The sequence below is a fragment of the Bison bison genome, unplaced genomic scaffold (assembly GCF_000754665.1).
Source record: "Bison bison bison isolate TAMUID 2011002044 unplaced genomic scaffold, Bison_UMD1.0 scf7180017864048, whole genome shotgun sequence".
Taxonomy (NCBI): Eukaryota; Metazoa; Chordata; class Mammalia; order Artiodactyla; family Bovidae; genus Bison; species Bison bison.
The window spans coordinates 4,991,409-5,016,200 of NW_011494620.1; the positions used below are offsets into that span (position 1 = coordinate 4,991,409).

The 24,792-nt window shown below is 45.2% G+C and overlaps 1 protein-coding gene across 2 annotated transcripts in view; it reads right to left on the bottom strand.

Annotated features, from left to right (window-relative positions):
• Positions 1-24,792, bottom strand: part of WDFY2 (WD repeat and FYVE domain containing 2) — a 157,952-nt gene that overhangs the window by 14,379 nt on the left and 118,781 nt on the right. For both annotated transcript variants that reach the window (XM_010835670.1, XM_010835671.1), the window contains exons 6-7: positions 22,859-22,971; positions 10,889-11,015 (exon numbers count right to left, since the gene is read on the bottom strand). In XM_010835670.1, coding sequence (XP_010833972.1) covers positions 10,889-11,015; positions 22,859-22,971 — 240 coding nt within the window. The remainder of the gene's footprint in view (positions 1-10,888; positions 11,016-22,858; positions 22,972-24,792) is intronic.

Genomic DNA, 24,792 nt, shown 5'->3' on the forward strand with positions numbered 1-24,792 from the left:
TAACTGGCCACCTGATGTGAAGAGCTGACTCACTGGAAAAGACCCTGATGCTGGGAAAGATTGAGGGCAGAAGGAGAAGGGGATGACAGAGGATGAGATGGGTGGATGGCATCACTGGTTCAGTGGACATGAGCTTGGGCAAACTCTGGGAGCTGGTGAGGGACAGGGAGCCTGGCGTGCTGCAGTCTGTGGAGTCTCAAAGAGTTGGACACGACTAGGCAACTGAACAACAACTATCAATATACTTGAAATCAATCTGAGAAAATTTTAAACTACTGATCCATCTGAAAACAGCAATGATGAATCCATTCCCTTTTAACCAAATAACATATGTTTTGGGAAAAATGTATTTTCCAAAACAAAATATTTTGAAGGCAAAATGGCATTGTTTAATATCTATGCAAGTCTTTCTAATGTCTGGCTTAGCAGGAGAGAGCCAGACACTCATCTCTTTCTGTGGGCATTATGATGTCACTCATGTAGCCTCTGGAAAACTCCATTTTATACTTTTGAGAGAGCTTGAATGAAAAAGGCAATTTTAAAGTAAAATATAAATTTGTTCCAGAATATCAAAGAGAAAAATAAAGGACAAAACATGGAAAGTGAATTTTGCTTGCTTTGATTTATAATACTTGGGAGTCTTTAAAAAAAAAAAAAAAGCTGCAAAATACATTAAAATCTTGGTATAATTCCCTTGGGTTTGATGGCTTGCTTCCTTAGTTTGCTGATTAATGCCTTGGACTACAATGCAAAAGGATATTCCTTACCTTCTATAGAATCTGCCTAGCTAGCAGAGATTTTGTCTCACCAAAATCCTTTTCAGAGCTTTATGCTGATTTGAAAAGTTCTTGATTATTTAAGGAATGAAAAGAAGAACAAGGGCCCTCTTTTGAAAAAGAGCTACATTCTTTAAGACTGTACTGCTTTCTGTATTTATTTCCCAAGTCTTCTTGTTCCTCTGATTATATAGATAGCCAAGTATTGTTTTTATTAGGCACCTGTGCTCCTATCTTAAGTATCTAAAGATAAGTATCCTTTGACAATAATTTTGGTTTTGCCTTCCCAGGTTGAGCCCTATATTTTTTGGGGAAAAAATTGTTTAGGATATTTTTTTACACCTAAAACTATCTTTGAGATTTCCAAGCGGGGTTCTGGAAAATTACAGATCTGTTTCCTTTGCCTCATAAAAATAGAGGTGGTATTAAAAAAAAAAATCAATTCGTTTACTGTGTTACTATTCTAAGAGTTGCATAGGAAGAGCTGTCAGATTAGAGAAGATGCTTAGTCTTCCCTAGGTTAAGTCAGTATGGCTAAAAGATTATTAATATATTTCTGAGATTGTATATTACATGCCAAGACCCTAGAGCTTTATCAATGCTTCCACTGTCCATAATATGCTTTTACCTTCAGGGAAAACACTGATCAATTGCTCAGGAAATAGTTATGTAGGGAGTATCAGTAGAGAATTTCACTCTTCTCAATTCTGATATTATCACAGTAAAAAAATATCCATTAAGTTTCTATAATCTACAGGTAAATTTGTATTATTTTGATGCTTGCCTGAAGGCTTTGTCACAAGCTACAGGCCAGAAGGGACAATCTCAGAATTTTGAGGAAAACAATTCTATGCACCAGGTACTTTTAAATACTGGCATTTTAAAGATTCTTTAGGCAAAGAATACTAGACTGACATAACTTAGTCTGTAAACTGGGATAGTGGACTGAGTCAGGATTTCCTTGGATTTCAGGACTTTTTTTAGTCTGGAAGTAGATGGCTTTACAAATGCCCTGGGATATGGATTGAGTCAGGATTTCCTTGGATTTCAGGACTCTTTTTAGTCTGGATGTAAATGGATTTACAAATGCAGACTGCTAAACCAACATCCAGCAGAACAAGAATTAACAACACAGGACCAAATGAACTGAAGAGGGAAATTTTACTGGCGTTATTTGTCTAGAATACTGTTGCTGTTGTTTTAACATTCTACTTTTTTGATCTATGAGGATGCCTTTTCTCTTACTTTTTAGGCTGTCTCTAACCTAGAAGATCAGCCCTGGGTGTTCTTTGGAAGGAATGATGCTAAAGCTGAAACTCCAGTACTTTGGCCACCTCATGAGAAGAGTTGACTCACTGGAAAAGACTCTGATGCTGGGAGGGATTGGGGGCAGGAGGAAAAGGGGACGACAGAGGATGAGATGGCTGGATGGCATCACTGACTTGATGGACGTGAGTCTGAGTGAACTCCGGGAGATGGTGATGGACAGGGAGGCCTGGCGTGCTGCAATTCATGGGGTTGCAAAGAGTCGGACACAACTGAGCGACTGAACTGAACTGAACTGAACCTACAGTTTAGTAAAGTCTGCTTTGGTAAGCTAAATCTAAACATTTAAGAATAATATCCAATTCTCAGAAACCCCCCAGAATTCAGAAACTGTTACTTTGTCACCTTGATTTTCATGGCAATATTTTACAGGTTTAATTAGAATCTATCCACAGGATATCACTGGGCAACCAAGCCCTTACCTACAGTTATGAGTAGCCTCTTTAGCAACTAAGGGGGCCAATGCCTTGGGAAGTGGTCCTGCTTCCCGAAAGGAAAACTGGTCCTGTACCTGGTTTGCAGGGTCCTGGCATTACAGGTGTTAAGAAAGCTACCAGGCCAAGAAACTAGCAAATGTTGAAAATCTCAAAGAATTCAACCAAAGTTATAAGTATTATAGGTGAACACTGATGATTTTCTTGGGCTTGTCTTCCTGCTGCTGCTGCTAAGTCGCTTCAGTCGTGTCTGACTCTGTGCGACCCCATAGACGGCAGCCCACCTAGCCGTGGAATAGCAGATAACAGAGGCTCTGAAGAGCCCAATCCAAGATTTCTTATAAAAACTTTTGTAAATTTCATGGTCTTAATAGTTGCTTAATACCATACATCTCCATATTTGCAAAGCCAACTAAGATGGCCTATAGGTTAATTAATACTCTTACTGCACCAATGCAAATGATGAGGTCAAACTTTGTGAGGCCAGCTGTTTTTCTATGACCAGGAATAATCTTATTATTATGATTACAGGTGAGAAGAGGGGAGGATCTCTCAGATCAAAAACTTGGAAATGGGTAAAAAGAGATTGCTGGGTATCTTTTTCAATGGAATATCAAGTGTAATCTGACACATCCTTCTGTGTTTTCTGCCTCTGTGGGAGTCAGAGTTATTATCTTTAATTGTGCTATTTTATAACTCTGTAAACTGTAGGAAATTGACAGTATTGCAAATGAATCTTATCCAGTGAAGATGCAATGAATCCCCATGCCCGGCTCCTCCCATGGAAGAAGTCAGTTGTGAAAATACAAATGCATTTCAGCACTCTCCATTGCCTCTTCATGTTTCTACTCTTTGAATTTCCCTTTGAACTGGCTGTAACATCTTACTAGTTCCTTTACTAATTAATGACTAATATAAAATCTTTCACTAAAAAACAAAGTCAATTTTCTATCTCTCCTGGTTGTGATTAATGCTTCATACATTTCAGGGGATGGACTGATGCCATTGTGACATTCAGGGGCAAGAAGGAAAATCCATCTAGTTGAACAGACTCATAATCACCCAGTGATCTGAACTACAATTCATTTGTTAAGGCACCTTGATACATATCAATGATCTTGCAAAACCAAATAAGCTACAGAAGGAACTGCTTTGCCACTCATAGCTGGCAGCAACATTCAGCAAGAGATACATAATTTATGGGACTCCAGTCCTGTTAATATTCCCACACAGAAGAACACAATGATGAATGCGGAATCCCAAGCCTTGTAATAAAGCTGCTCCGGGGCTTCTTGATTAAAGGATTCAAAATACAACCACCTTGCAGTTAAAAACAAGATGAGGAAACATTCCCAGGTTTACAGATCCAGGGTGATAAAAGAGTGAAGGATACCTTCCTCTTGCACTCATGTTTCATCTGGCATCAAGGTAGCACTGATACTAGAAAGCATCTTAAAACTGGTTATTATTTAATCAATGAGCATTCCATGGACTGCACTGCAAATGCTCTTATGAGTGTATAAAGACCCCACTTTGTTAAAATAAAAGAATTACAAGATAATGACAGCAGAACATTAAACCAAGGGTGGGGCCATTTTAAGCATGAGGCCTTGTGCGACTGCAGAGGTCACATGCCCTGAAGCTGGTCCTGAGTCTAATGCTTCTTAAGAGAAAAGGGTAGCGAAGCCTTCATATTCTCTATAGGAGCAGATTTTCAGACACAGGCTAACATCTACCTAAATGTCAGCTTAGGTCCTCCTCCATCCCCAAAGAGTAGGGGGTGGTGCTTAACTGTATACCAAAGAAATGAAACTGTCCAAAGTATGGAAAGTCTCAGCCCACTTGGTGAAATCTAATCAGCTATGCACCTACTTCCAGAAATCTCAGGCTCTTAGATTTGAAACTCCCACCTTCATGAATTTTCCAAACGTCCAAGGACCAGAGGGGTGGCTTCCCTGGTGGCTCAGTCAGTAAACAACCTGCTTGCCAATGCAGGACTCTCAGGTTCGGGATCCCTGGGTTGGGAAGATCCCATGGAGAAGGGAATGGCCACCCACTCCAGTATTCTTGCCTGGAGAATCCCATGCACAGAGGAGCCTGGAGGGCTACATACAGTCCATGGAGTCGCAAAGAGTCAGACACGACTGAGCGACTAAATCACCTAAAGCACAACTGCCACCAAGGAGCAGGGGAGGTCGGGGAGCAAGTCACACTGAGAGGCCTCCAGGTACCTGAAAACACTGTCCTGAGTTCCTGCCGTTCTGTCTGATCCTAAGAACTCTGAGAACCTATTCATCTCCTGAGATCCAGATCAGGAGGCTACCTACTTCCTAGTGCAAAGGCAAGCTGTCCACCTTTCCCTTGTTTTCATACATCCAGGGCAGCTCAAGAGAGGCAGGGTCTGTTTTTCTTAGTCACCTCTGGGTCCTAAGAGCCCAATACAAAGTCTCGTCTGTAGACAGAGCTAAGTGAACATCGGCTGAACATATCAGGCAAAGAAGGAGTAGGCGCACGTGGCAATATTTCCACTGGAAATGCAACAATTGGGGGGTTTCCCTCATAGCTTAGTTGGTAAAGAATGCAGGAGACCTGGGTTTGATTCCTGGGTCAGAAAGATCCCGTGGAGAAGGAAATGGCAATCCACTCCAGCATTCTTGCCTGGAGAATCCCATGGACAGAGGAACCTGGCAGGCTACAGTCCATGGGGTCGTAAGAGTCGGACAAGACTTAGCGACTAAACCACCACCACCACAATCAGAGAGAAACAGTCATCTTATCTGGAGGCTTGATTTATGGATTATTATCATTTTTCTTAATGAGAATGATGTTAACAAGTGTCACTAATATCCCCTTAATCTTGTGCTGATTATTTTACATGCATTATATTATTTACGGTTTTTGACAACCTTTGAGGGCTTTTCGTTCATATTACACTTATGTTAGAGATGAGGAAACTGAGGGTCAGAGAGATGAGGTGCCTTGTTCCAAGCCTACAGAGCCTGCAGCTGAAGAGCTGCCTCACACACAGCCTGGCCTGACTCTGAGGTAGTTCTCAGTCACCACCCTCTACAGAGGAGAGAACTCTACCCTCTGTGAGAACTTTTTTTTTTCCTATGAGAACACTAGTTGCTAATACTTTGATCTATTACGTGTTTAGCTAAATAGTTAAAAATAGAAAAAACATCTCTTTCCATCGGCCCTAATAACTCTCCACAGTGACAGTAAGAAGCGCTTCTAAATCTCAGATGGGCATGGAGAGAAAGCTTTCATACGTATTCATCCTTGATCTCCTCCTCCAAACCCAGAAGAAGCTGAAGGCGAGAATGTTACTTCCTTTCGTGACTTCAATACAAGAGAAAAGCACAAATCCTCCCAGTGCACATTTATTGATGAATTGCCTATTGCTTTACCAAAAGAGTTTGAGAAGGCTGATAACAAAAGTCTTCCTTGTGGTAAGAGCAGGAAAAGAGAAACCCTGAGCTGGGATTGTGGAAAGAGGATGCAAAGACACAGGCCGTGTGTGCCGTGGGTTGTGGCTGTGACAGAGCCTCAGGCAGTCTGTGTATCCCAGTCTTGGTGGGGAAATCCACCACAAGGGACCACGCAGACCTTTGCCTCTGCTTCATTTTTAATTTTATTTTATTATCCCTGGTGACTCAGCTGGTAAAAGGACCTGCCTGCTAATGCAGGAGACATAAGAGACGCAGGCTCGATCCCTGGGTTGGGACGATCCCCTGGAGAAGGAAATGGCCCACTCCAGTATTCTTGCCTGGAGACTCCCGAGGACAGAGGAGCCTGGCGGGATACAGTCCATGCGGTCACAAAGAGTCGGACATGACTGAGCACACATACACATTTTTAAAAAGCTGTTTAACACACGATCTAGCCCCCAGTGTTGGCCCACTGTTATGAAGGAACTTTATTAAATTTATTTCTTGGCCTCAAAGCATGTGGGATCTTAGTTCCCTGACCACAGACTGAACCCAGGCCCCTTGCATTGGAAGCATGGAGTCTTAATCATTGGACCACCAGGCAAGTTCCTTATATGTGCTTCAAATCAAGTTACCACTAAATTAAATTGCTATCAAGTCTCAGAGACCTAAGAAAACACTATTTGAAAGAAAAAATGTGATCATAAACCTGGTCATGAAATGATAGATACTATAGAAGAATATAAAAAGTCCAAGTCTCCTGATCAGATTTGATAAAGTGGGCCTGGGACAATAAATGTCCAGGTTTATGCTTCGATCATATCCATCTAACTGGTAACTGATTCTCAAAAAAATGTAACTGGTCCCTGAAAGTGGAAAACTTTGTCTCTGCCTTCTTTCCACAGAGCTTGCCCATGATTCATGTTTCACTTGCTCCAGGAAGTACAAGTACCACAATGCTTCAAATGCAGATAATACTGTGCTAGAGAAATATACTTTCTTAGCTTTTTTCCCTTGGACTTGGAGACATTTTCACTGTCATCAATCACTTACTTGTGCTAAAGCTCTCTCTGCTTTGATGGGATTTTTTTACACATCAAATCAAACTGACTACATAAATGTCACGTTTCCCCACCGAAGGATGGTGTGAAAGCTCAGAACCCGGGATGGAAGCCATAGGGAGCTGTCCCTCCACACCACAGCTGGACATCTCTAGAAGAGGGGAAGGGAGTCTCCCCACCACAAGGGGCAGGGGGCCTCAGGTTCCGTCTGCTCTCCCCGGTGCCCGAACTCAAGGATTTGGTCCACGAATGGGAACTCGGGCCGCCAACGGTCATCCTGAGGGAAGGCAGGGAAATGAGGAATTGTAGGCGAGCAAGGAGCAGCCTCAGACCTAAGCAGAAAGTCTTTGCCTTCTGAAGTAGAATGGTGACAGAAAACACCATGGGGCGTGGTGGGGACTGTGTGTTATTCAGTGTTCACTTTTTCCCCTCCAGGGCCTAGCACAGACTACAAAGAAGGTTCCAGAAGCTTTCTCCACTGCACTGATCTGGGAGTCCTAAGCTACCAGCTTTGGGGTCTTTGAGGATGGAAGTTCTATTTGTGCACGTGTGCTAAGTCACCTCAGTCGTGTCTGACTCTTTGTGACCCCATGGACTGTAGCCCGCCAGGCTCCTCTGTCCGTGGGATTCTCCAGGCAAGAATACTGGAGTGGGTTGCCATGCCCTTCTCCAGGGGATCTTCCCAACCCAGGGACCAAATCTATGTCTCATGTCTCCTGCATTGGCAGGCGGGTTCTTTACCACTAGCACCACCTGGGAAGCCCACAGCTCAATATTCTCATTAAAAAAAAAAAAAAAAGGTATCTGACCTCCCTCTTTCCCAGGGTTACTATAAGATTAAACTGAGGTGTCTGTGTGTTTTGAAAACTCCTTGACAAAATATTAGGTGCTGCTGCTCAGTCGTATCTGACTCTGTGTGACCCCATAGACGGCAGCCCACCAGGCTCCCCCGTCCCTGGGATTCTCCAGGCAAGAACACTGGAGTGGGCTGCCATTTCCTTCTTGAATTAGGTGCTACTCAAATACAAGAATCACTGAACATGAATCCAGTGGTCAATTTTCAGGGCAAAGGAACGGATGCTGTGAAACGTGGGCCTTGTCCTTCCAGCCGCACGTCCTGGGCCCTTCTCTGTGAGCCCCATGCTCCTCCTGTCTGTGGCTCCAGTGCTCCCCTCCCCCAGCTCCGGTGTCAGACCTGCTCTCACAGAGTGAACTCAGTGACACTGAGGAAGCGCATCTCGCCTGCTTCGGCGACAACAGGGTAACCCCTCTGAGGCCACCGGTGACAAGGAGCCCCTCACACACTCCACCTTATTACTAAATTTAAATTAAATAAACACCAGGTCAAGGCCTTCCTATTCAAGGCACTTCTGCCTGGCAGCTCTGGATCTCACCAGCCTGCCCGCCCCACCAAGGTGTGATATCCTATCAGGGTGGACTCCAAGGATAGTCTGCTTCATTTTCGCAACGTCCAAGCCAGTATGTCTTAGAAACTGGAAGACCTATTCGTTTAGGTTTCATTACTCCGGGACTGAGAGACTCTATCTCCACTTGATAGCCTTTTCCTTTCTTACCCAACTGGAAGGTTTCCCAGCACGTGTTGCCTGAGGACACGCCGCACCCAGAGATGCTGGCGGTGAGAACTGACCCTCGCCCTGCCAGCATTCTTTATGAACCACTGCGTAAAAATAAAGCTAATTATGAGCTAATCTGAATGAGTCCAACAAGCATTACTGATCTTCATTCTAAGCCTGTATTTTATTTCTCTGAAGGAGCCCAAGTTGCAGGAATTACTCGGCAGATTAAATAATAACCGTGTGTTATGAAACAAGGCTTCCCAGGTGGCACAGAGGTAAAGGACCTGCCTGACAATGCAGGAGACTCGGGTTCAATCCCTGGGTGGGGAAGACGCCCTCGAGAAGGGCATGGCATGCCCCTTCTCCAGTATTCTTCCGTGGGGTCTCCGAGTCCACCGCGACTAAACCCATTGTGAGGCAGGGCTGTATCTGGCTTTTCTTTTTCTTCACTTACATGGATGACGTCAGTTCCTTCTACGTGACCTCTATATGTGTCCCTTTGTCATGGAGAGAAACAGAAGGGAACAGTTCCTTTAAGGACCTGATACTGAGGTCCCAGTGGCTCCACAAGCCAGGTGTAGCCCCAGACAACTGATCTGTTCTCTCATGTGGGAGAGAAGGGCTTAATAGCTATGTCTCTAAAACTGAACTCTAACGCAAAAAATAATGGTCCGTGCATAGGCCCTCCAAAATTGAATTGTGTCTGTGTGTGCTCGTTCGTGTCTGACTCTTTGTGATCCCATGCACTGGAGCCTGCCAGGCTCCTCGGTCCATGGGATTCTCCAGGCAGGAATACTGGAGGGGGTTGCCATTTCCTACCCCAGGGGATCTTCCAGGCTTAGGTAGTCAAACCTGCGCCCCTGGCATTGGTAGGCGGATTCTTTACCACTGAACGATGTGAGAAGCCCCAAATTGAATTAGCTCATATTTAATAACTCCAAACTATAAATTTAACTACTTAGGAGAAGTTTGTTTGCTTTTAAGAGTTTTTTTTTTTTTTTTCCTGGGGACCATTTTTAAAGTCCTTACTGAATTTATTACAATACTGCTTCTGTTTTTATGCTTTGGCTTTTTGGCCATGAGGCATGTAGTATCTCATCCCTTCAACCAGGAATAGAACCTGTAGCCCTGGTGTTGGAAGGTGACGTCTTAACCACTGGACTGCCAGGGAAATCCCAGGGAGAAGTTTTTAAAACTAGTGTTTCCAGACAGATCTGTAAGCAGAGCTAATGCCACTTAAAACCAGCCAGCTCAGGGAAGTTGATATTAGAGTCATCTTTAATATGTCTGGAAACTTTAAAAGTTAAAAACAATTCGGATTAGCTTTGGAGTTCTAAAGCAGATAGAAGATTCTTTCCAGCCACAGGATCAGGCTTGGCCTCCAGGCACTGTGGGCGGCACAAGCAGGATGACTCAGTGAGGCCCAAGGGTCCCCAAGAGAGTTGCCCAGGGAGCCTGTGACGACACGGCGCCCTCAGCTCCAGACCAGTGAGGACCTCAGAGGACGGGGCCAAGGCATCTACTTCGCAGTTTCCTCAGTGATTCCTTGAGCAGGCGAAGTGTGAGAACTGCTCCCAGGAACAGCACTAAGCTTTTCTCTGCCGTTCCCCTCGGCCTCCTGAAATCCACCCCTTAAGGAAGAACAGTCTGATATGAATTAAGGCGAGTTCTCAGGAACTGTCCGGGGAAGGACAGAATGTACTAGGTGAGGATATGATCGCTCCTTTTCTCCTTCAGCTGCCAGTAATCTTGCAGCCACATTTGAACTCAATTACAGAAATTCTGTAGGACTTCGAGGCTTGTGTTTTGAAGCTCTTTTTTTGCCCTTCCTCTCAAACATTTACTCTTATGGTCTTCTCCCTGGTCCTCCTTTTTGCCTTTTACTTCTTTACTGGCATTATTTTATTTTATGGCTTTTTGGTAAGCACTCTCAAATCATCTGTGAACTAAAATAGGGTATAAATAAATAAACATATTTCCGTACAGATATAAATCAAAGTGGCCATTTGCGTCCCTGCCATGTTACTCCCACGCTCAGCTCTGGGCACGGAGACTGGCTTGCATGCCTCTGTTCTAGCTTTCAGCCTGGAGTCCTCTCCCAGAGTTCTTTGTAGAAACACCAGCAGGGAATCCCCTGGCGGTGGTTCAGTGGTTAGGACTACAAGCTTTCACTGCTGAGGGCGCAGGTTCCATCCCTGGTTGGGGAACTCAGATCCTGCGAGCTGAGAAGCACAGCCAGAAATAAAAGCATAAAATAAGATAAAAAAGCACCAGCAGCCTTACTTGTGTCCTTGGAGCTCGATGGCTGTTCCTTTTCTCCCACCGATGTCCCACATGATGACAGAGTGATCGGAGCTCCCCGAGAACAACACCCGCTGGACAGGGTCCCAGCAGAGAGCAGTCACCCCACCTGAGAGAACAGACAGAGCTGGCCACGAAGCACTGAGTGACAACGCTATTCATCGTCAAGTTGTGAGAGCAAGGGAGTTCAGATCTAGGGCAGTTCCTGGCACATAATACACTTTTGTTGAAAAGAACAAGTTAAGTCCCCAAAGAGAAAAAAAAAATTGGCCCCAAGAATAAAAGTCCCACGCTTTGTGCATCTTTTCCCCCAAACTTAATGTACCATAAAAATCAAACACTGTAAAAACTAAAGGGAAATGAAAAAGGCAATTAATTGACCTTCAAAAAAAAAAAGACATGGTTCTAAGCATGGAAAATATTGCACTGTCCGGAACTATTAACCAAATTTTTTCAAGCTGCTGTTGCCTACCCCTCAGCCCGCCAACAGGAGATGAGAAATAAATGGGGTTTTAAAAAATTCAATTAGATTTTTCATTCTTTAATTTAAAAGTGCAATGATTTTTTTCTTTTCCTTTTAAAATTAATTTTTATTGGAATATGGTTTCTTACCATGCTATTTTTGTTTTAAAATTCTTGAATACAGATGTTGCTAGGCAGAATTTAAAATGTATTTTCTCTCCTGGGGAATTTAAACTTATAGGTTCTGGGAAGATTATTTACATCTTCAAGCAACAGTTTCCTCCTCTGTAAACTGGGGACGATGGTCATACGATGACCACCACTAATATTGATGCTAATATCTGCTTAACACTGCCTGCTGCACGAGTGTGCAGTAAGGGCGACCGGGCCAGGCACACAGGGCTGCTCCACACACTGTCGTGTGCAGCACAGACGGCCATCTATCAGCATTGCTCCAGGGGCGTGGCTATAACATATTATAACAGATCTTTTTCCCCAGCAGTTCCCACCATAAATCAAACTCCTCGCCTAGTAAGAACAATAGCAACTTCTTCTGGATAAGATGAGCACAAAGCTTATGAATACTTCAGAATGTGAGACTCATTTTTTTTACTCATTTTTATTGAAAAACATTATATTCTCAAAAGAACATACAATTGCTTCTTATTTATTGGAATCTGACACTTTCTTCTTTAGATCATCAATCTGTTCTAATGAAGTACTGCACTCTAAAAGCTTTTAGGAAAGTTTCTCTCATGTAATGTCTGAGGAGATATTTTTTCCCACTATCTAGATTATGCTTAATACCTTCTTCTGGTACCTGCACAACAAGCCACTTGTATGTATTCTTATCCCTGTAAGAACACACACCACTCCCAGCAGCACACCTGTGCTGACCACCCTCTGTATCTCCCCTCCCTCCCCCCTCCCCTGCTCTTCCCCCCGCCCCTCGCCCCCACCCGCCGTCTCCACAATAAGCACAGAGCCAGCAGCAGGCAGGCTCTGGTGGTATCTGTTGAAAGAACGAAGGAGCAAATGAATGAAGACACAAACATCTTTTTTCGGGACTTCCCTGGTGTCCAGTGGTTAAGACTCTGAGCTTCCACTGCAGGGAGCACAGGTTTGATTCCTGCTTGGGGGAACTAAGATCCCGCATGCCGTACAGCGTGGGTGAAAAAAGAAAAAGAAATCTTTTTTTTTTTTTTTTTCGTATCCACAAGTCTTATTTGGAACTCCTCAGCTGTGCTTACTTAAGCCTTTGAAAGCTGAATATTTTCTCCTTATAACTCACCTTCTCTCCCCGTTATCGAATGCTATATACCCCTCCTTTTTAACCTTCCTTCAGTATCCGAGAATGTAATACTTCAGGATATGGATTCCATGGTGCAAAATGTTTATTCCCACACAACTGTACTCAAGTGACTCACTTTGTTAAATATCCATGGCAGAGTCAGCTAACAGTCTTCCGAAATCCACATCCCCCCTTCTGTACATACAGCTTTCCCTGGAAATCTGTGGTCCTGCAGGGACCCAGGTACCAGCCCCTCTTGCATCTAGGGGACCAGTGACCAGTTCTCAGCAAGGGAACCCAGAGAGTACGTGGAAGTCATACGCATCCATTCCGGGCCTGGGCAGTTTAGATGGCCCTTTTCCTCCTTCTCTTTAAACTTCTCCCAGAGCACTGCAAGACCCTGGGGCACACAGAAATTCTGGAAGGAGCCTGGGACCCTGAATCACCATATAGAAAAGAATGGGAACGCTTGCGCTGGACTGTCACATGTGCGAGAAATCTACTTGGCTTATTTAATTAAAGATGTCATTGGCCGGGCTGTGTGTGTTCTGTCCAAATAAACATGGAAATACTTAAATAGGGCTTTCTATGTGCCAAGTGATAGATAGCATTAGCTCCCCCTAACCAGTACACCCCAACACCGACCAGCACCGTGCTATGAGAAGCAGGCCCTTGGGCCTTCTTTGCTGGTGACTGTGGGACAAGGATGGTTGATGGTGAAGAAACTGAAGTTTGTTTCCAGTATCAGAAGTGCCAAGGCTCTGGAACCAGATTCTAGATTCAAATAACAGCACCTCGGGGATGTTGTTTTAATACTCTTGAGCCTCAGAAGCTTCATCCATAAAAGAGGGATGATAATACTTTTGTTAAGATTCAATGAGTTATTGGTTCAAGATGGCAGAGTAGAAGCACGTGCGCTCGTCTGCTCCTGCGAGAGCCCAGTGAACATACAGAAGCGCCTAGAATGAACAGTGCCCGGGACACGGGAAACACGCCATCAACACGTGCTGTGATGACAGTGCAGGAGGCCTCATCTGGGCCATCGCGGCGACGGCGTCCTTCGTGGAGTCTGCCCGAAGCGGGGACCACCACGTCCCCATGCTATCTCAGCAGCCATCATGAGATCAACTACATTTCAGAAATAAGATCAGTCTCTAGTTTTTCCACATTACATCAGGCTGTAAGGAGTCAGAGCAGGGGAGGGGAGTTATTGATAATGGAGGCAGGAAGAGAGATAACCAGGTTAAAGCAAGTTGCAGCATATTCATCAGACCCTCCCAGGGCTCAGAGTGTTACACCACAGGCTTTAATACGAGTCGGAAAGAAGGAAGGAGAAGCTGCAAGACAGGAAACAGGATGCAACTGGGGAGATATAATAAAAATCACTTTGTGTTCCTATCCCATCTCTATGTAAACAGCCTTATAACGGGATCTCTTTTGGAGGCTGGCTTATCAGTTGTATCAAAAAATCACAGCATTCACTTCAAATCAGTTCAACAGGCATGCGCTGAGCATCTTCTATAAGGCAGGCACTGTGCTAAGCTCTATGGATATAATCAAACCAATAAGAGACTCTGTGCTGTGCTGACTCACTCAGTCATGTCTGACTCTGCAACTCCTTGGACTGTGGCCCTCCAGGCTCCTCTATCCATGGGATTCTCCAGGCAAGAATACTGGAGTGGGTTGCCATGCCCTCCTCCAGGGGATCTTCCCAACCCAGGGATCCAACCCAGGTTTCCTGCATTGCAGGCGGATTCTTTACCATCTGCGCCACCAGGGAAGCCCAAGACACTTTACGCCAACATAAATGTACAATGTTAGTTCTGAGGATGAAATATGTACACACAGGGTGTTTGGTGGAGCCATTCTCTCACAAGACGTGGTTACTCCCTCTGCCTGGAGTGCAGAGGTCCTACCTTTTACCACCCTCTTCAAGGAGCAGCTCAAAGGCCCTCTCCTGCAGGAAGCCTTCCCCCCAACACTCCTATCTAGGTGAGACACATCACATGCTCTGTTGCCGTCATCACGCACTGGATCAAACTGCTGGATTACAAATCTGTCCCCACTGCAGACTTCGCTCCTATATCTTTGTCTTCAAGCACAGCGCGTGGCTCAGTGGGTAAAGAATCCACCTGCAACTCAGAAGACATATGAGACCTGGGTTTGATCCCAGGGTTGGGAAGATCCCCTGGAGGAGGAAATGGCAACCAGCTCCAGTATTCTTGCCTGAGAAATCCCATGGACAGAGGAGCCTGGTGGGCTGCAGACCAAAGGGTCACAAAGAGTCGGGCACGACTGAGCGACCAAGTGTAGCACACAGGGTCAGTGAATGTTTACTCACTTGGCCCATTAAGTAAGTGGCAGAGCCTGGGAGGACAGGACATGAGAGCAATGAACCCTCAGGACAGAAGCTTCAGGAGCGCCTTGGGGTGGGAGCTTCCTTCTGAGAAGGCCACTGCCTCTATCAGCAGACAGACCTCCGGATAAGCAGCAGGGCTTTCCGCCTGACACCTCTGGCAGCAGGGAGAGTGACCCACCCTCAGCAAGCCCACCTTTCCGAGCAGTGCAGACACGCACACCTCCCACTCCGTCCACACCCAGACCCTTCTCCTCATCCTTCATGACCTATAACTAAGATGGAGAATGAGATCCAAAACTGCAGTGGTTGTGGGTTTCTGGAGTTTCTGATATTTTAATTGAAAAAATCATTTATTCCATGTGATTGCACTTCACTCCAGATTTCTGTCCATCCCACCCAGTGTTTTATTATATGCTTCTCCCCGCCTTGGCTCTCCACAGCGTGACTAACGTGAGTAACTGAACATACATGAATTCACTCTTAAAAGCCAAGGTTTTGTCTATACTAGTATATACTCTCATAAATGGAATTTTTTTTTTTAATGGTGAAACAAGTGTCTTTTTACTTATTTGGCTGTGCCGGGTCTTAGTTGTGGCATGTGGGATCTAGCTCCCTGACCAGGGATCGAACCTGGGTCCCCTGCATCAGAAGCTCGAAGTCTTAGCCCCTGGACTAACAGGGCATTCCCGTAAATCTGCATAATATTCCAGCATGTGGATGCACCTTATTTCACTCACTGTTAGATTTTTCAACTCTTCACTATTATAAATTTTGCTAAGATGAACACTTTTATACATAAAACTCTATTCACCATTCTGATTTAGTGAGAAGAAATTCCCAACCATGGCACCAGATCAGAGTATAAACACTTAGAAATTAAATACATGGTACCAAATGCTTAGGGAACTAATTTTTGGAGGCTGACAATATATCTTTCAAAAGCTACAGGCGAAGTGGAGGGTCACAAGTCAGGGCCCGCAAGTGCCGGGTGTGTGTCTACCAGTATGACCAGGTACCTCACCACGAGGGTCCCAATCACACCTGCTCAGTGAGGCTGCGTGGGTGAAGCAAGGCTGCAGGAGAGCCATCCAAGGGAGTCCTTGAATAAAGTACGGACCCTTCGGTTACTGCTCTTCCCTCCAGGTTGCAGGGGTGGGTGTTTCTGGAAAGGTAGACCTGCTCTAGTCTCTAGGCTGTACCTCGTCCTGAGATCCACAAGGGGACCTCCAGCTGACCCCCTGCCACCTCCTCAGCGTGCTGCTCTGTCACGTTCGGGTTAAAGCACCATGATATTCCCTCCTGAACCTGCTGTCACTGCCAACATTCCCGTTTTCCGGAAATGGCACCACTGGCCACCGAATGTTTCAGACAGAAACATGGAAGCCACACCTCCCTGAATCAATCATCAAGCACTGCTGACCCCTCTCTCCTAGACAGACCTCAAATGCCTGCTCTTCACTCCACGCCCAATGCTGTCCTTCCGGTTGAGACAGGAGTCTCCCTATCCATGCACTCCAACAGTAGCTTTCCTTCTATACACTCTCCCCACTCAATCCCCCACTGGCTGCTACCACAGGATCTGTTACCATGGAAACCACGTCACCACCCTGCCTCAGCTCCACCGCTGTTTTCCCACTGCCTGAGAAAGATGTCACATTGCCTAGAAGGTTGGCCTGTATCCCTCATGCCCGGCTCTCCACAGGGGCCAATGGGCTCCATTCACACTTACCCACTGTGGGCTTCAAACTGGCTTCATACATCTGGGGTCTGGAATGTTCCCGCCACCCAGTCTCCTTAGTGAAGTGAAAGTCGCTCAGTTGTGTCTGACGCTTTGCGACCCCATGGACTATACAGTCCATGGAATTCTCCAGGCCAGAATACTAGAGTGGGTAGCCGTTCCCTTCTTCAGGAGATCTTTCCAACCCAGGGGTCGAACCCAGGTCTCCTGCATTGCAGGCGGATTCTTTATCAGCTGAACCACAAGGGAAGCTCAAGAATACTGGAGTGGGTAGCCTATCCCTTCTCCAGTGGATCTTCCTGACCCAGGAATCGAACCAGGGTCTCTTGCATTGCAGGCAGATTCTTTACCAACTGAGCTATCAGTCTCCTTACAGTGTTGTTTAAACACCACTTTTCTTAGAAACCTTCCTTTAACTCTGTGGATGAGAAGAAACTTTCTTGTTATCTGCCCCTAAAGCAGCCGATGTGCAGCACTGGGGCTTCAGAACATTTGCTACACACATCATATTTCCAATTATTGGTTGAATGGCTCATACTGCATGAGCGGGAGTTGAACAGAGCAAGCACTAGGCTGAGTTTATTCACCAATGTGTGGCAGCCCTTGTCACATGGAGACCCTAGGACTTGACTGACTCTCGATGAAAATCCATGTCTATTGGGTGTGAAAGCCTCCATTGCAAACGAAAATTAAACTTGCAAATTAATGATATGAATGTGCACATTTGCACTGAACTTTGCCTGCTCTTGTTTTATTTTTGTTTAGCTAAACTTTACTTTCAAGACTTCTAACAGTCAGTGAACAAGTCTGTATTTCATTTTCCATTAAGTAGTATACTTTGGCAGGTTCACATTCAAGCCCTCCTGTTTCCAATATGTTCATACTAACCAAAAAATTTCTTAGAAGAAAAAAAAAAGATTTTATGGATACTATTAATTTTCAATGGTCAAAATCTGATTTTTTTCCCTTTGTTCAAATCAGTATATGACTTCCTGGTAGAAATATATTCTAATTTCTGCAGAAATATCAAAGAACTATGATAGTTGGCATTTAGTTCCAGAAATAAAACCAGCAGAGGGAGCGTAAGAATATAAAATCAGTTTACTAAATCCCCATGGGTTAGTAAATGCCATGTTTTGGACTTCGGGTACGGCTATTAGGCAGATTCCATCACTAACTCACATTTTTTTATATGACTTTCTGCACTGTGACAGAGAGTGATGGATGAATGGCTGTGACTCCGTACACATATATGAAGAACTTATCTGCTTCTGAGTTTGAATCTGTACTGATTAGATCCCCAAGACCAGCCTTTAATGAATCTGGGCTCATCTTAAAGTCTTTGTTTGGGGGGTAAAGGAATGAGGTGATTAAGCTAACTCTCCATTCATAGACCCTTTGTCCACAATTGTGTCTGGCTGAGTTTGGGACCTCCCAAGGCCCAGATGGACTTACTACATAGGAAGAGCTTCACAATGCTCGAATCATCATGGAATCTCTCAGACACCCTGATACTACCTATAAATGAATCAGCAGTGCTGTAGCCAGACGGGAGATAGAGACTGGGTAGGTACTACTGTCTAGGAATAATGATAAGTTAGATATGTGATCTGGGTTTCCCTGGTGGCTCAGCAGTAAAGAACCTGACTGCCAATACAGCAGGCATGGGTTTGATCCCTGGGTCGGGAAGACCCCCTGGAGAAGGAAATGGCAATGCACTCCAGTATTCTTGCCTGGGAAATCCTATGGACAGAGAAGCCTGGCAGGCTACCGTCCAGTGGGTTGAAAAGAGCCGGACACGACTTAGTGAGTAAACAACAACAAGAAATGTGACCTGCTAAATTTATTTGCCTTTGGGTTAGATAATGACCTTTCTGGGCCATGTCCTCTCTTCCTCTAAGATACTTCATGGTGAAATCACGTGAAAATATTTTGCCCTCTTTCAGAAAGATAAGATACAATATCAAGGTTCTCAGTTGTGTCCGACTCTTTGCGAATCCATGGACTATAGTCTGCCAGGCTCCTGTGCCCATGAGATTCTTCAGGCAAGAATACTGGAGTGGGTTGTCATTTCCTATTTCAGGGGATCTTCCCGACCCAAGGATCCAACCCACGTCTTTTACGTCTCTTGCATTGGCAGGCAGGTTCTTAATCACTGGTGCTACCCGGAAAGCCCATGGAACTAACTTGGAAGAAAGAAAAGTGAAAGTGAAGTTGCTCAGTTGTGTCTGACTCTTTGCGACTCCATGGACTGTAGCCTACCAGGCTCCTCCGTCCATGGGATTTTCCAGGCAAGAGTACTGGAGTGGGTTGCCATTTCCTTCTCCAGGGAATCTTCCCGACCCAGGGATCAAACCTGGGTCTCCCGCATTGTAAGCAGACGCTTTTACTGTCTGAGCCACCAGGGAAGTCAACTTGGAAGACATGAAACAAACCCTCGGACCACCCCCTGGCTCATCTCACAAATAGAGGCAGCTGCTTGCCTCTTCTGACCTGGAGGCAGCAATACTGAACTCTGAGCCCTCAGATCAGTGCTCTGGACAACATCTAACTATTAAAGAGTCAGAAGTTTGGGCTGAAAGCCACCTTTGCCGAAACCAAGTCTGGGAACTCTCCAGTTCATCACCATACCTGCTGAGCTAACTGCCTAAAACTTTACCTTGGGTCCATCAACTCCCTGCTCTCCCATCATTGCGGCCACACTGTGAAGCAAAGTTTCCTACCAGCTTTTCCATCATATCACTCTCTATAGCCAGAGCAATCTTTTAACATCCAATCAGGTTATATGAAAATTCCAGAGTAGGCAAAAAACAAAGGAACGGTTTTCTTTGCATGGGGAATGGGGAGAGGCAAAATGAAGCTACTGCTTTGGGGTGAAGCTTCTGGGCTTATCAGAATGCTTTCAAGGTTTACCCATATTATTGCACATATCAACAATTTCTTCGTATTGTTGAGTAATAGTCCCTTGTATGGATATATTATGTTATATTTCTCCATTTATCAGTTGATGAACACATGAGTTGTTTCACTTTATGGACACTATGAATAATGTTATTTAAATTAGTATACAAAAAAACCATCCGACCAGGTTAACTTCTTCACTTAAAACCATTTCTCCCTGATGTCAGGATAATCCTCTCAGTGATCTGAACTGACTCTCATTTCCTTTCTGGCTTCCTTCTCCCCTCTCCCTCCCCCGACCATCAACACTCTGTGTTCCAGCCAAAGAGTTAGTAGGAGTTCCCAAGAGAACCAGGCTTTTGCAGATCCCCAGGCCTTGGACTCTGCTGGTTTGCTCTGCCTGCACTGTTCTCCTTCCTTCTCTTTCATGAACTCAACTCTCACTCCTCCCCTAAGCTCTTAGGTCCAAGGCACATCTCCCCTGGGGAGACTTCCCTGACCAACTCCCACTCCCGTGCCAGCGAGGTGCCCGCTCCATATTCATGGACAAGCATGGTGTGGCTCCCCCAACTCTGCCACCAGGCACTATAATCACTGTTTAGCTTCAGCCTCACTCACTGGGTAGAGAGGAATTTGAGAACGATGACTATCCCTTTTTGTTCTGTGACTGGGAGTGGTGGCCAAGGTCAACCAGGGAGAGCCCAGGAGGTCCCGGCAGAATCCCCCAGTACAACCCCAAAGGAGAGGAGCGAGTGCCCTCAGAGGCTTCAAACGGAGACGGAATGTGTTTCAGAAGCCAAACGAGGGCAGTCGCAGCAGGAAGGAATGGCCACAATGTCAAACGCTACCGAGAGGTTAAGTAGGACAGAGTTTAAAGCATGGCCACTGGCCACCTCGGGGACAGCAGTGTGACCGGAGTGACGGAACGAGCCAAACTGCAGGTGGCAGGAAAGCCAGTGGGAGGGAAGAAAGTGAAGCAGCGGGGAAAATGATAGTCTTTTAAGAATCCGTGCCAACATGAAGGTACTATGCTAAGTGAAACAGACCAGTCACAAAACAACCAATACTGTAGGCTTCGCCTCATGTGCGGTGCCTAGAGTCACTAAATGCAGACAGACAGACAGCAGGATGGTGGTTGCCAGGGCCTGGGGGGAGGGGCTGGGGCAGGGAGTGAGTTGGTGTCTCAAGGGCACAGTTTCTGTTTTACGAGATAAAGAATGTTCTGGGTGGTGGTGGTTGCACAACAGTGTGAAGGTACTTACTGTCACTGAACTGCACACTTAAAAATGGTCAAAGTGGGGACTTCCCAGTGATTCTCCTGGTCGGGGAACTGTGTGCTGCATGGCACAACCCCTCCCCACCCCCCTAAAAAAGGTAAAAAAAAGGTTAATGGTCAAAATGGTCAATTTTAGGTTGTGCACATTTCACTGCAACTTAAAAAAATAAAAAAGCAGCACTGCTGTTAAGATGAGATCAGAGGGGTTTTGCTAGTTTTTTTTCCCCCAGAAGCAAAAAAAAGTTTCGATGTTAGTAACTTGCAAAGAGTTGGTCAAAAGGGAGACCGAAGGATTAACCTGCAGCGTGGAGACCCTGAGAAAGAAGAGCCTGGGGCCGAGGACAGCACGAGGCAGGAGGGCAAGAGATGAGGAGGCAGAGGAGGAGAAGTTGGGTTACTGTGGAGGGAAGATGGGATGGTCAAGAACCAAACATTTTAAGAAAGCTTCTGATAACCTTTGTTTTTCTTTGAGCGAGGTCTGGGGAGAGTGGGGAAGGTCTAAAAAAGCTGCCGAGGGAATGAGAGGAGGGGTGTCCTGCGTATGGAGCCGGGTTCTGTGAGGCGGCTCCTGGGTCTGGGCTGGAGGGATGGCTCTGGTGACGGTCGGCAGAGGCTCAGGCCGTGACCCCCGGCAGACCCTGCAGCTGACTGCACGAGGAGACGAGTGCACGAGTCTGAATCCCAGGTTAAATTTACCAAGGAGGGGGGTCAAGGAGCCCCAAACTGAGAATGCTGGGGAATGCACAGCTGAAGCGAGGGGGACAGAAGGAAAGATGGGCCCAAGGACGCTGGGGAATGAGGGGTCCAAAGCAGGACTCCTCCCCCAGGACAAGAGCAAGCGCAGGTGGAGACAGGGCTTAGGGAAGCCACAGATCAGGAGACCGAGGTCAGCGGGGAAACAGTCCCGACACGGGGCAGTTTCAGGTCCCTGTCAGGTCAGAGTAAAGGTGGCTAAAAAGAGAAATCCAATCAGAAGAGACCTGGGTTCTACCCACAAGGGAGGTTTCTGTGTGTTCTTCCTCCCTAAGGCATAGATAATTAAGATGATCTTTGATGAATCTTTCCCCTAGATTCAATCTTCTCTTTACAGCATTCCTCTTTTTCCCTTCAGGAAATCCCTTATGATCTAGGTACTATCCCATTTTACATCCTCATTCACCTACTTTTGTTCTTATAGACATCTAGACTCATATTAACTCTGTTCTACACTGAACAGTGGGCTGGTAAACCGCAGAAGACACAAAAGCTTGTTAAGAACTACGGACAGGCAATGATTCATTTTCCAGGGTCAACATCACATGTTAAAAACACGAGTAAAAAATTAATCATCGCTGTTTACCCAAGTCTTTCAAAGGCTAAGTGTGGGTATAGTTTATCACCCTGCTTAAATGACCTTGAGCAGGCCAGTAACATAAAGGGGGTCTTGAAAAGAGCTCCAGAGTAAGGAAAATTAAAGAGGAACCTGTTCCTTTTTTATGTAGGCTAGCTACCAGTGAGAAATCTATTTTTCGTTTCACTTGTCTTCGAAGTAGAAGTCTGTCCCACCCACCATCTTCTTGCTCCAAGGAGGCCAAGGACAGATCGAGCTGTCCTTCCAGGGTTCGTGCAGTTGCCACACAGCCTCAAACAACATCTCATTTAATATCTGCCCACCACGGCTTTCTCCAGCATAACATGACAAAGAACCAGATCACCACCACTGCTGAAACAGACTGTTTGCTCTTTTGTTTGAACCGATGGAGAACATTTCTGACCCTCCATCATACTGAATCATGCTGCAATCAGTTACATCTATCCCGTGTTACCATCACACAGGCCCAGAGTGTACCTCGTCACTTTCACAGCACATCATGTGAATATCAGAACACGCGGCAGGGGACAGTCGCTGTGAGAGCAGCACTTGGAGGGTCGGCTTTCAGTCCCACCTGTGTGTCCTCTGAATGTTGTGACCAGGGTGCAGTTTTCTTGCTCCAGTTTGAGGATGGTTACTTGGCCTGACTGGTCACCAATGAACACGTGCCGGGTTTCAACATCAAATCTATCATGTAAGCATTAAGGATTGTTTCTCAAAAGTGAGTGGATGGGTTGACTGCCCCCCACCTTCCCACCAAAAAAAAGCATAAATGTAAAAGAAAGGTGCAAATCTCACACGAGGAGAACCTGGATATAATGCTGAAAGACACAAAAAGCGGAAGTAACTAAGTAGAAGACATGCTGTATTACTGCACAGTGGGACTCAACATGATAAAGATGAGAATTCTGACAACATGAATTTATAAATCTAATATAATCCCTGCAAAAATTAATTTTTCCCCTTAGAATTGGATATATTCATTCTAAAGTTCACATAGAAAAATAAGCAAGCAAGAGGAGCCAAGAATACTCTGAAAATAAGAGTAATGTGGTATTGTGACTGGGGGAGGTTAGCCCTACTAGATGTTAAAACATGTTGTAGTCTCTTTAACTGAGTGTGCTACTTAAATAGACAGACCACAGGAACAGAATAGAAAGTCTAGAAATAAGCCCCAAAGCATGTAGAAATTTAGTACATATCTGATAAAAAGCTGGCTTTTCAAATGAACAAGGAAAAGATGAGTGAAACATAAAGCCGGCACACACTGAGCAGTCATTTGGAAAAATAGAACAGGATCTGTATTTCTTTATATGCCAGGATGAACTTCAAACTAATGAGGGATCTAAATTAAAAAAATGAAAAATATAAGTTCTAGATGGGAGAGTTTCCTTCTAACCTTGGAGTGGGGAAAGCTATGATTCAAAAACACAAACAACAAGCAAATACCATAAACAAGGCACAAGACAAACTGGAAAAAATATCTGCACCTGATGCCACAGGAGGTCCAAATCTCTAATATAAAAAGAGCAGTTAGGAAGAAGACTACAAACCTAGTTTTAAAAAAAAAATGGGCAAGACACATGAATGGATAGCTGAAGAAATGAAAATGGTACTTTGCAGGAAAAAAAAAAAACCTAGCAGGCCTGACTGGTATCCTCTGAAAGGCTGCTATTTCAAGATTGGCATGGCGTCTGGGAACTTGGATTTTGGGAGCGTTCCCACCACTTTAACAGACAATAGTGGCTGACTGTGCCTTAACTGTGTAAACAATATAATTTGTGCCAAACACCTGCTTTCCTTCTGGGAGCCTGGAATGCTGGTCCATGTAAGAAGAGGCTGCCTATGTGACTGGTCTCCAGTAACAACCCAAAGCCATCCCTGGTTGGGAATGCCCAGCAATGCTACTTGAACAGATCTGCCCCAGAGATGCAGTGGTCAAAATAAGGAATGATATCCCATAACGCAGTAAGAGCTAAAGTTTGGAAACGATCCAAAAGTTCATCAAAAGAGGACTTAGAAAATATGACGCGTGCCTGGTCGCTTCAGTCATGTCCCACTCTTTGCCACCCCATGGACTACAGAGCCTTCCAGGCTCCTCTGTCTGTGGGATTCTCGAGGCAAGAGTACTGGAGAGGGTTGCCATGCCCTCCTCCAGGGGATCCTCCTGACCCAGGGATCGACCCTGAGTCTCTTATGTCTCTTGCACTGGCAAGCAGGTTCTTTACCACTAGTGGCCACCTGGGAAACCCATTAACTACGATACATTCGGCCAAAGGAACCCTACACAGCTAGGAAACTTGACATGGAATAATTTCCAGGGTATTTTATTAAGTGGGGAAATAAAGCCGAGGTATGTGAGAGTTTATATGCTACCCTACCTTTGTGTAAGAGCAAAAGGGAAATATAAGAGAGAAAGTGTGTGTGTGTGTGTGTGTGTGTGTGTGTGTGCGCGCGTGTGTGCTTATATTTATGAAAGGAAACACTGGAAAGATAAATTAAGATTGA